This window comes from Motacilla alba, chromosome 3, assembly GCF_015832195.1.
Source record: "Motacilla alba alba isolate MOTALB_02 chromosome 3, Motacilla_alba_V1.0_pri, whole genome shotgun sequence".
Taxonomy (NCBI): Eukaryota; Metazoa; Chordata; class Aves; order Passeriformes; family Motacillidae; genus Motacilla; species Motacilla alba.
The window spans coordinates 66,873,260-66,885,388 of NC_052018.1; the positions used below are offsets into that span (position 1 = coordinate 66,873,260).

The following is a 12,129-nucleotide window of genomic DNA, read 5'->3' on the forward strand; positions in this document are numbered from 1 at the left end:
CCTGTCACTGCTGCTCTCTGGTGTTGCAGTGCTGTAACACTGCATGGGGTTGCATGCATGCCCAAACTACTTTGGAGGGAGCTCTGTGTTTCTATCTTATTTTGCATTCCCTGGATTTAGACATTCCTGCCTATCTACTTTAATTGGTGCCTAATTAGCACCAGTACTGTGCTTCTCCATGTGACCCTCTCCATCTTTACATGTCTAAAAGTGTCCAGTCCATCATGTGGTGTTACTCTGTTAACTGTCTAAACAAATGTAGCTTTTAATGGGTCTGTTGTGTGAAAAGTCATGTTTACACACTGAAACTTCTGCTTTTCTATTAGTAGTTTCTGCAGACAAATGCAGGAATTAGACTGCTATTCAAAAATCAATACAAAGAGGACACAAAGACAAAGGGAACACAGTTTGGGTGTTCTGAGTGGATATTTATGAGGGGGAAGGATTGATCATCAAGACTATATGTTATAGAGCATCCTCTCTTCTATCTAGCTTTGATTGCCCCTTCTGAATGATATGCATGCTGACTAAAAAGGAAAGCAATCTGGCTGAATTCTCTTGATACCCATTTTCTGAGAAAATTAACAAATGAATAAAAACAATGGTATCAGGACTTAAGATGGCCTGTAAGTAGCACATTGATGGAGACAGCCAGCTATGCTAAGGGATTAATATAAATTCCTTGTGACAAATACATCATACTCCAAGTGATATTGATAGAACATGCTAAGGTAATTCCAAGTACCATTTCAATTACAAATTATAAATTTCTCTTCTGCAGTGACCTGCTCCATCATAGTGTCACTAAATTTTATCAATCTGGCACACAAGCTCATTTCACTGTCTTCTGATATTTACTATCATATTTTTCATATATATATATTCCTGGACCTTCCACAAAGGATAGAAATTAATACCACCAGCACAGGGCTGCAATTCCAGTTCAGCCAAGGCAGATTAAACTTGAAAGAATTCTCTATGAATTAAATGAAAGAGTATGGTGCATCCTTATTTCATCCTCATCAAATTATCAACTGTTGCTGAATAAAGCAAAATAAAGATTGCATAGTAGCCATCAATTACTCTCTTATACTCTGAACCCTTTCTGAATTGCAGAGTGCTGGAGGAATTGAAATCTCAAGTCTTTCGTGAGTGCTTCCCAGATGACAAGGCATTATGTCATTCTGTTATACCAGTGAACCTTTACTCAGTGAAGCCTTATATCTAGATTTCTTCTATCCTTACTGTCTTGTGAAAACTAGGGCCCAGTCTGTATCTTATTCCTTTCTAGTTATTTATACCTTTGCCAACTGCCAACTCTGAATTATAACAGCTGAGAAATTTTGATTACTTCAAGAATTTACTTAGAAAATAATATTTAAAAAAAAAAAAAAAAAGGTGTTCAGATGTTCCTAGGAATAAGAAAAATATGTTTTGCCTAGCAGGTCTGACCAGCCAGTAGGTAACCCATCATGATCTGGCCAAATGAGTCTCTCTGCAAAGAACTGCCAGACACACAACCTCCTTGCACTCTTTATCTCGCTCGTGGAACTTGTTTCTGAATCCATGCATTTGTAATTAGGATTCAGTACAGGAATATCTAGCACAGTTCAAATGTGGACTCACTTGGAAATTTTAGGCAGCTATGCTCTCTGCTCCTTTGTGCAGAGGAGCATCCTCTTCCAGCCCGGGGGTAAGTGCCTCTGTGCTCACAATGTCCTGCTGGCTGCAACTGTTGCAGCCAGGAGGGGGATTCAGTCTGAGCAAAAGCTGGACCTAGTCTGGATGAGGTCACAGAAGAAAACAGATTTAGACAAAGATCTTGAAGCTGAGACCAGATCTAGAAGGGTGAGGAAAAACAGCAACACGAGGTCAGGGCAAGCAGAGGATGAGGACTGCTGCAGTGAATACCACTCTGAAGATGATTGATTCTGTGTCTGCTAGCCCCAGAGCACTCCTACATGGTGTCAGGTGCATCACTTGAACTACAGGTGGCCACCGAGTGCTCTTTTTACACTTGGTGTTAGGTTTGAGAGCCTGGGGTCTGATATGTAGTAGTTAGCATTCACAGCTGCATCTAAAGGCAAAGGGAGCAATGCTTCAAACGTACAAAGCACTGTGTCATGCTATTTCACCAAGGCAAACCCCAGTCATCTCAAGGCTGGCAACCAAAATTAATAGGCATATTTAACCTTAATCTCTCTGTCTCATTTCCCAATAAGTAAAATGTTGATATTTCCTACCTCTCTTGAACATAATTCATAAGCATTCATTGTATGCTCAAGGTACTGTAACAATAAATGCTGTAGAAAAGCCTGCTGCGATGTCAATAATTCCGCATTACAAGCAGGATTAAACAGCTTTAAACAAAGCCTGAGGACATATGCTGAACACAGAGATTAAACATAAACTGAAAGGCTGCGCAGTGTCTGTCCCATGCACTCTACAAGGCACTGGTCCTCTGAGCAAAACAGTAATATCACACAATCAAAGGCTAAATTTTAAGTCATACCCTCTACAAGTCAAAACAAGCTTGTCTGAAAACTCTTACCTTTGGCCTACCCTTAAGTGTCAATACTTGGCTTTTAAATCATAATATTCCTTTCATGTGCAGCTTGTGTTTTGAATTCTTTGGGGGATTTTGTGTGAACAGAACATAATAATTTAAGGACACACACACACACACACACACACACACATATATATATATATATATATATATATACACACACACATATATATATATATAAATTGCTTTGCACTGTGCATGCAAAATTTTACTTTTTTTTTTAAGTGGATGAATAATAGGGGGAAAATAAAAATAGGAAAACAGTTTTATTGTATCAAGCTACAGCACAAAGTAAATTGTGTTTATTTTCCTGCACATTGCCCTAGCTAGGAATTCTAATAATAGGTGTGATAGTTCACATATATGGAAGTAAATAATTTTACAGCTAATTTACATGTTTAAGCATATGCTTAAACAACAGAGATTTCTATTTCTTCTTCCTCCCAAGAGATGGGTTTTTTTATCTGTTGATGTTTAGAAATATGGCAAGAACTCTCAGCAATACAGCCTTCCCACTTAAATTTTGCTCCATTGATTGGTCTCTTTTTCCATCCTTTTTTTTTTAATCTCTCCCTAGAGATCAAAGACATTCTTTGCAACCAGGAAAATAAAGATTTATTGATTCACCTTACAGGTGTTGTTTGTCTTCTCATCAAAGCATCCATTTTCCTCAAACATTCAGTGTAAGAGCTTATCTGTTTCTCATCTGCAACAGCAACTAGCACTATTAACCAAATCTGCAATGTTGTCATCCAAACAAGACAGTAGATCCTGAAGTATTCAAAAAATATAAGACATTAAACATTCATGGAAGCAGAGTATGGTAAGTAGGCCCCCAGCACTTCCTAAGTGTTTCAAAGAAATATTAATGAGAATTAAGTGTTTACCATGCAATTAGAGTTATGACTTTATCTGGTGAAAGGTGTTGGCTGTTTTTGTTTTAAGTGAACTGGAGCCCTAAAGCTTTAGTCCAGAGTGGGCTTATTTTATTTTTTTTTTTTTTTTGCATCCTGTTACATTCTCTTTTTCAGAAATGATATGTCATACCTCAATTTGCCTTTGCAACACGTTTCATACAAGACTGTGGAACATCTGAGCATTGATGTCGTAGAACTGTGTAACTAAAACCAGGAGATTCCTCTCCAAACTAGAAGGTTTGTTTATTCAGGCACTATGAGAGTATTTTTTAGCAAGGAATGCAACGAGAATGGTTCTTTATTGTTAGACTCTTTGTTCTCTTATCCACACCAGCAAGATTAATTTCCATATTTTACCCTTTGCTGCTTGTTGCCAACAGAAAAATCAAAGTCAGTAGCATAGGCAGCATTTACCCAAGCCTTTCAGGGCAAGTGGCAAAAACATCTGAACACAGTCTCCTGAGCAAAATTTCCAGCTGTAAGTGTGAAAAGATGAAGAGTCAGGTCCCCTAAATTGGAATACTTCTTTTTTAAGCATTAAAAGGAAAAGTGTGATTGCTTTTTAATTTCTTGCATGGTGAGTTACACTTGGCTTCTGATTTCCAATTTTTCTAACAAACCACGGCAAAAAAGATTTTTATTATTTCTTAGAAGTGAAGAGTCTCATGTTGATTGCCATGAGCAGGATCTTGGGAAATCCCTGATTCCAGCCAGGTCCATAGAACAAAATGGTGAACCAGCATTATCACCCCAAGCTTTCCTCCCTCCACTGCTGTGCTGGCAACACAGCCACATGGGGAATGAAATATATTTCTTCATCAGACAATGCCCAAGAACAAGAATAGCTCCAAATAAGCCATCAGGACATATTGGGGACATATGCTGTATAAAGAGGATGAAGCTATTACACAGCTCAGGGCTGATCAAATGCCATTCACCTGCCAGTGGCTGTCTAGGAAAACTAGCATGATAGAGTAATTAGAGACTGTATCATAAGCCATATGTACAATGGGGTCAAATTAGGGTTCTGTGTGCAATCTTAATTGTCTAATTTCTGTACTTGTCTAACGCCTTGTCCCCAGTAGACAACAGCTCGGCTCTAATCACCCCAGCAAGGCAGCAAGAATGGTCCCTTTCGATCTCCACAAACGATGTTACACGATGTTAAGGCAGCGGACCTTCTCACCGCGTGAGACTTCGCTCGGCACCGCGCGGTGTCCGGGCGCGGCGGGCCGGGGCAGGTGCGCGGTGCCGGCGGTGCGGGCGGCGGCGGCGCCCGCAGGGGTCGCTGGCGCGGAGGCGGCGGGCGCATGGCGGGGCCGGAGGCCGGGGCGGGCCGGGGTGGGCGGGCGCCGGGGCCGGGCCGGGCGTGGGGCGGCGGGGCCGGGCGGCGCGCACAAGTCGGCCGCGAGTTGCAGGCGGCCGGCGGCGGAGCGCTGGCTGTAACTTGACACCGGGGCGAGAGGCCGAGCGGAGAGAGGGAGCGAGAGCGGCGGCGGCGGAGGAGGAGAGGAGCCCCAGGGAGCGGGATGGTGACCACCTCCTTCCCCTCCCCTTAGCGGCGCTCCGTAGCAGCAGCAGCAGCCGCCGCCGCCGCCGCCGGAGGAGCGCCGGGGACTCTCGCCTGCCGCGGAGCCGGGGGCAGCCGGCGATGGGGACGGGACGGATCCCCTGAGCTCCCGGGAACTTTCCCGGCCGCGGGCAGCCGGAGCCGGGCAGGCGGATGGATGCGCTTCCCCCGGCGGGCTGCGTGAGCCGGCGGCGGCGGAGGGCAGGATGAAGAAGAAGCAGCAGCACGGCGGCGGGGAATGCCCGGCGCCCTGGTCCCCCGCGGCTGTGGCGGCGGCGGGAGGGGGCCCGGGCCAGGGCGGGGGCTTGATGAGGCGGCGGCCCCTCTCGCTGCTGCCCTTCCTCTCGCTGCGCGACTACGTCTTCTGCATGGCCACCCTGCTGCTCTTCTGTTTGGGCTCCCTCTTCTACCAGCTCAACGGGGGGCCCCCGCACTTTCTGCTGGCCCTGCGGCACTGTCTGGGTAAGGGCGGCCGGCGGCGGCGGGGACTTGTTGCGGCTCTCCCTCACCCCCCGTGGCGGCTGGGCTGGGGCCTCCCTCCGCACCGGGGACGCGGCCGCGGGGCTGGGGCGGCCAGGGGCCGGGGCTGCCGGGCGGATGGGCGGGCGGGACGCGGCGCCGTGGGCGCTGACACCGGAGCGGGACCGGCCAGCGGCGCCCCGAGAGCCGAGCGTGGGGCGCGCCCCGCCGCAAGTTCGTGCTGGCCGAAGCAGAGTCCCCTCGGGTCTCTCTCAGCCCCGGGAGCGCTGTGCCCCCGCGGGCGGCTCTCCGTGTGCCCGGCGGCCGTGGCAGAGCGCGGTGTGCTGGCTCCCCCGGCCGCCAGGTCGGTGCGAGGCGGAGCGGCGCGCAGGGCAGCGCACCGGGGGAGCTCGGCAGCCGCCCTGAGCTGTCAGCGCCTCCCCGCCGAGTGCCCCGGAGAGGAGAAGCGGGGTACGGATGGCCCACAGCAGAAGATGGTGTTTTCAAAAAACAATAATTAAAAAAAAAACCCCAAAAACAAAAACAACAACAAAAAACCCCAAACCCACCAAACCAAAACCCCCAGATGCACTTTGTGAACCAAGCATCCATCCTTGCGCAGGAGGTTGAGTCTGGAGAGTAGGGTGTGCATAGCAGGGTCAGCGCAGCAGCGCTCACTCGGGTGCTCTGCCAGCCTGCGTAACCCCGAAGGAGGTGCCCCGGTGGAACGGGTGTAAGCCCCACGCTGTGGCCTGTAGTTCTCACCCTCATGCTGACCACAAGTTTTCACGTGGTTTTTCTTTGTAGCTGGCGTCCACATCGCTAAATGTTGCTTCCCTGCTCAGCAGAGAAGTTGTGTGAAAAAGAGTTTATCGTGAGGTCGAGTAAGTACCTTAGGCTGGCAGGACTAATTCAGGTGGTGGTAGGACGAGGGGGAATGACTTTAGACTGAAAGAGGGCAGATTTCGTTTAGCTGTTAGGAAGAAATTCTTCACTACGAGAGCGGTGAGGCACCAGAACAAGTTGCCCAGAGAAGCTGTGGATGCCCCATCCTTGGTACTGTTCAAGGCTTGGCTGGATGGGGATTTGATCAGCCTGGTCTAGTGGGAGGTGTTTCCTGCCCATAGCAGCGAGATTGGTTTAGATTGGAAGGGACCTTAAAGACCATATAGTCCCATTCTGTGATTCTCTGATGTGAAATAGGGAACAAAAACCGAGTGTTTCTCAATATAGGAGGATTACTACAGAATAATTGGTGGTTTGAGTTTTTACCACATTGGCTGCTCTGCTTTACTTGTGTGTGAAGGTGAGGCTTTGGTGGTACATGCTGCAGAGGCAATGGTAGGTTACAAACAAAAATGCAGTTCATGTGTTTCAGAAAAATTAGCTGCAAATCCTTTTCTATGTGTCCATACTTTATGAACATTTAAAGAATACAGCCCTATGTGTGTGTGTGTTGCTTTTCCTTATGGGAAAACTATCCCTTGTCTTCAGTTAACTAGTGAGAGAGTATGGAGAGGCAGTAAGACAAGAGACAACAAACACAAGTTGCAACAAGGGAAATTCCAATGAGATATCAGGAAAAAGAATTTCAGTGTGAGAGGAGTCAGGTGTTGGAACAGGCTACCCAGGGAGGTTGGGATGTCCTTGCAGATATTCAGAACTCAGCTGGACAAGCCTCTGAGCAGCCCAAGTCAATTTTTCCTGTTTTCTATGGGAAATAGGACCTGGAGAACAGAAGTCACTTCCAGATAATGTTGTTCTGTAATTCTGATGTAAAAAGTCAGTGAAAATTCAAGTGAAAACAGGAGAAGAAAAATGCTTTGGGTATTACTTCACGAACACAACAGCAATTTTGTCTTGAGTTTTAATGACTTTTTTTCCCTTTAATATTGCAATTAGGAAGAAATTCCTCCATTGAAGAGGATACTGACAGTTTTTCTGCCATAGAATCACAGAATTGCTAGGGTTGGAAGGCATCTCTGGAGATCATCTCATCTACCTCCCATCCCAAGGCAGGGTCACCTAGAGCAGGTCAACACAGGAACATATCCAGGTGGGTTTTGAATGTCTGCAGACAAGGAGACTCCACAGTCTGTGGGCAGCCTGTTCCAGTGCTCTGCCACTTCTTGTGTTTTAGTTTATGGCCATTGCTCCTCGTCCTGTCACTGGGCATCATGGAAAAGAGTCTGGCACCATCCTCTTGGCACCCACCTTTGAGATACTTATGTGCATTAATGAGATTCCCTCTCAGTCTTCTCTTTTCTGGACTAAAGAGGCACAGCTCACGCTGGTAGAAGATTTTTTTTTTTTGCAATTGATTGGTACTTTAGTGGGATTAAACACAATCTCTGGTTTTAGACAAAAGTTTTTGTCAATTTTTAAAATTTTCATCTTCTTCAGGGATACATGTTGCTTGGGTGAAAATAGACTGCAAGAAATGCAGGGTGACTCAGCTTCTCATTTTGTGGCCTTTTTACTGCTTTTGAGGAATGGGGGAAAAAAAAACCTAGGATCTACTACTCTAACCACTCTAGCCAGTAGTTGCATGTCTGCTGGAAAATCTTCTGAAGCCTGCAGATGAAAGGCTTGGAAACCACTGCATTTTGGAGAATGGGTCATGGTGATTTTTGTGAGGTGCTCAGCAAGTGCAGGAAAGCCTTTGTTGTGTGTGCCTGAACGTGATGAGCCCCTGGGGATGGAGTGTAGTCTTACTGAAAATGTTTTGGGGTTCTTTTGAAGTGTGGGATTCTCGCAGGAGAAAGTAGACAGATCTATTAATCTCTGCTAATGAACTTCTGCACTTGTTACATGAATTAGTGTAGGAATTTCCTTTCTGTGCTTGAGTGACCTGGGATGTTAAGGAGATACAGGCTTGGCTAACATCCTGAACCAGGCTAGTGGCTGAGAGGGAAGCAGAGTGCTCATGGCTGGCTGCAGTCCTAGTACCCACTAAGCAAGTGATGCTGCTGCCTCTGCAGACAAGTACTTTGGGTACTGAGGTGTCTGTAATCATGAAACTTTATGGAGTTACTTTATGCTTCCTTGGTCTGCAGTTTCATTTGGGTTGTCAAAGTTGATCCACCTGGGTGACATTACTGAACATTTTATTTGTTAAAGTTTTTAGAGTGGTACGTACTCCTTGAGGTATCCAGCTGGGAAGGCTTTCAAATTAGGAACAGTATTTTTTTGTAGCTAGAAGGCTTATTGTCTTCCAGGGAGCTAACAGAACTGCTGGAGGAGCAGGTATTAGGCATCCTGTCCTGCTAACTACCAAAGGCATACATGTAAATGTGTGTCTTATACAGCAGAGGGAAGTTTCATGACATTAAAAAAAAAAAAACCAACCCAAAACTTTTTCCCCCTAGAAGCCATAGATTCAGTGTACAAGTAACTCTTTCCTTGTAGTCCTTCCAACCCACAATTTATGGTGTTAAAATTCACATCTCCAAAAAAATGAGCAGTTAGTTTGTAAACCCTGTTTGCAATGTGAATTTTGCAGTTTCTCTCATTGTATTTGAATCTACGGAAACCAAGGAGTAGCCTAAAGGGAATATTGATTTCTCTATTTTGTGCCCTCCATAGTGTGGGAGGGGTCATCTTGTCTGACTTCAGAGTTCTTGTTTGCATTTGCAAGTTTCAGTGCATTGCTCATGTTTAGTTATGTTATTGTGAGGAGAATGCTTGGGGTTTTTACCTCAGAACTTGAAAGGAAGTTCCTGAGCAACAACACCAAACTTCAGTAGTGGTTGGGACAGAAGTCACACCTGCATCAGGCAGGTGTGTGCATAAAAGAAAACCAAGACAGTGTGAAAACACTTTGTTTGAAAAACTTTCATTTTTTTATTAGGCCTGCATCATATGTTGTGGAGGAGGTATACATTTATTTTCAAAGGAATGAAGTGTGAACATTTGCTAGTTCTATTAGCTTTCCTTTGGAGGTGGGGAAGATGAATGTGTTTTCAGAATATTCAGACTATTAGTAATTTTTTTTTTCTCTCCCAGACTTTCTTCTCTGGTGTCTTGTCCATATATGCCTCTTTTTGTTAGGTTGCCATACTGATTGGAGAGAATCTTGGAAAAACATTATGGCAGTTTGTAGGGTAGGCAATAGCTGTATTCAGTATTTCCGCTTGACATCGCCATTTCTTTTGTAGCGGAGTCATCCCGAGCAAATGAGAGTAGAGCAGTAGATATGAGGCTGTGTTTTGTTATTTATCCTGTTCTGACTTCAAGCTCACAGTAATTCAGAGTACAGAAGGTCTGTGGAAAGCTGATGTTTCTGCTGTCTGTTCTGGATGTGGCTCGCAGTGACAGTGCTCAAGTTTCACACTGTAGTCATCCCATCAGGAGGGACCCTGGTTTTCAGCATAAAGTTATTGGGGAGGGCATAGACATATGTGGGTTATTTCTGAAGAATCTGTGGAAGATACTTAAAAGTGTATCTGTTGCCTGTAGGCTTAAATTTGCTATGTGGGGGTGCATACCAGTCCTGGACCAAAAATGAGCTCCAAAAAACAGGAAGGTTTAAAAACTGTCAGGCTTTCCAGTAATGAACTGCAGTATTGGGATTTGCACAAATGAGGTCTTGCTTGTTGATTCTGCCAAGGTAATCCTGGCTCACTAATTGAAAACCAACTCCAGTGGTGGAAGGAAGTGAGAAGAGTCTTCCCTTAGATGAGTTAAGACACAAATCGTAAATCTTGGACAGCCCAGTGGCTTTTGGGGAATGCACTAGGGACTCCACTCCCCTGCAACTGCAGTGGTTTTACATTGCTTTATTTTTCTCTGCTTTGACTTGTGAGATATACATGCTTCAAATTAGAGAAATGAGAATTTCCAAGGGCTGGTAGCAACCCTCTAATGGCCAATAAAAATGTAAAACCTTTGTCTCTTCAGTATTTGCTGTGCAAACTTGTTGTTCGTGTCAATTAAAACATTTCCCCAGTTGGACTTGCCAGGAGCCTGTACAACAAGTGCACTGGTTTGATTGCATGTGAAAGTTGCCTTTCCTGTGGTTTCCTATGCAAGGCAAAAGTCTTAAGTGTCCACTTGTGTTACTCAAACAATTTCTATGTTGCTTTCCCTCTTCATGACACTGGAAGTTCTCAGGTGTTTTGGCAAAGATGGGCTTGGTAGCTTTAAAGTCGTCAGAGCAACAGTTGTGTTTATTTTGGGCACATCAGGGAATATAACCATAAAGAAGCAGAAAGAAATCTGAGTATTTGGGGAGGTTGTTAGAAAAATTTTCAAAATATTTAAAACTAAACAGCAAGTGAAACTTTTAATTGAAATCGAGCTAGTATGAATTTGCTTTATTTTGGTAGGGTAGTTGGATTTTCTTGTTTGTTTGTTTTGGTTTTGTTTTCTTTTTTTCCTGACCTATCTGTTTTTTTCCTATTAACCTATTAAGAGAGGGACAAAAAAAAGAAAACCCGACTATCCAAAGACAACAGTTAAAGTAAGTGCCAGTGTTTTGTATGCAAATTTTTTATAATTTTTAGAAGGGAGGGACAACAGTAGGGTTTTCTTGAGAGGAATTGTTTGGGTTTTTATTCTGGTAATACTACATTTATATATAGAATGATGTAAAGCACAGAATTCTTCAGGGCAAGCTTTTCTCAAATATAGAAGCACCTACCATGCCTTATTTTTTCCGGTAGACAGCATGCTGCCTTTGCATGGCCAAAAGGGGTTGTCTCATCCAGTTTTGTTTTGCACATGCATGGATCAGGAATCCTTTACTGTTTTGAGGGCCCTTCAGGTGTGTGAGTAGGAGAAACACACTTGAGGAAAGACAGTCAGGTCTGTAGGTGAGACTGGCTGTGGTGGAACAATGGACACAATACCCATTTCTCAGGTGCCTAAGCTTTTAAAAAGGCCTGGGTTATGTTCTTATTGACAATTTTTTTCTTATTGTTCTCAAAAGAGACAGCTCTTCTGTACTCTAAAGGATTTTCATTTTGGTCTGACTTCCCAGAGGGTTATTTAGTTGCAATACACTTGGAATTAATTACATTTCAAATTCATTAACATTGTAGGGAACTGAAAGGTCAGTTTGGAATCTGCTTCTGAAAAGCATTGAAAAGAGATGGTCTGAACCTAAATCACAAGTCTATATGTAACTGTATCTTTCTTAATTAGCTTTTCTGTCCTCTTTGAACTTCCTCATTTTGCTGTTGTGGAAGCCATACATATTATCTTTTAGATAAAATATGTCTTGAATTCCATTTAGGTTACTAAACTCTCAAGTTATAAGTGAGCTTCTTTGGAAGACAAAAGAGGAACCTCATTTCCAAGTAGCTTTTGTTAAAAGACTGCTCATCACTCACAGCTTGTCTGATGGCAAGATTAACAAAGCTTTGCCTAACACAAGGTGATGTCAGGAAATACTCTGTGGAGAACCAGAATGCATCTAATTTTATAACCAAGGTCATAAAACTCAAGCCTTTTCCTTTCAAAAAGATTGAGTGGTCCCTGGACTACATTGTGCTGGCTGGCTAAAACACTCTGTACAGTGAAGTCATAGCAAAAAATGCTTGTGTGAATGTGTTGTGATAATATACTAAATATATTTGGAAAATTGAATAAATAGCATTTATTCAGGAATGTAT

The 12,129-nt window shown here is 44.2% G+C and overlaps 1 protein-coding gene across 1 annotated transcript in view; it reads left to right on the forward strand.

Annotated features, from left to right (window-relative positions):
* The first annotated feature begins 4,886 nt into the window (after nucleotides 1-4,886).
* Nucleotides 4,887-12,129, forward strand: part of UST (uronyl 2-sulfotransferase) — a 152,020-nt gene continuing 144,777 nt past the window's right edge. Inside the window, exon 1 of the mRNA XM_038131414.1 lies at nucleotides 4,887-5,518. Within this exon, the coding sequence (XP_037987342.1) occupies nucleotides 5,263-5,518 (256 nt within the window). The 5' untranslated portion in view covers nucleotides 4,887-5,262. The remainder of the gene's footprint in view (nucleotides 5,519-12,129) is intronic.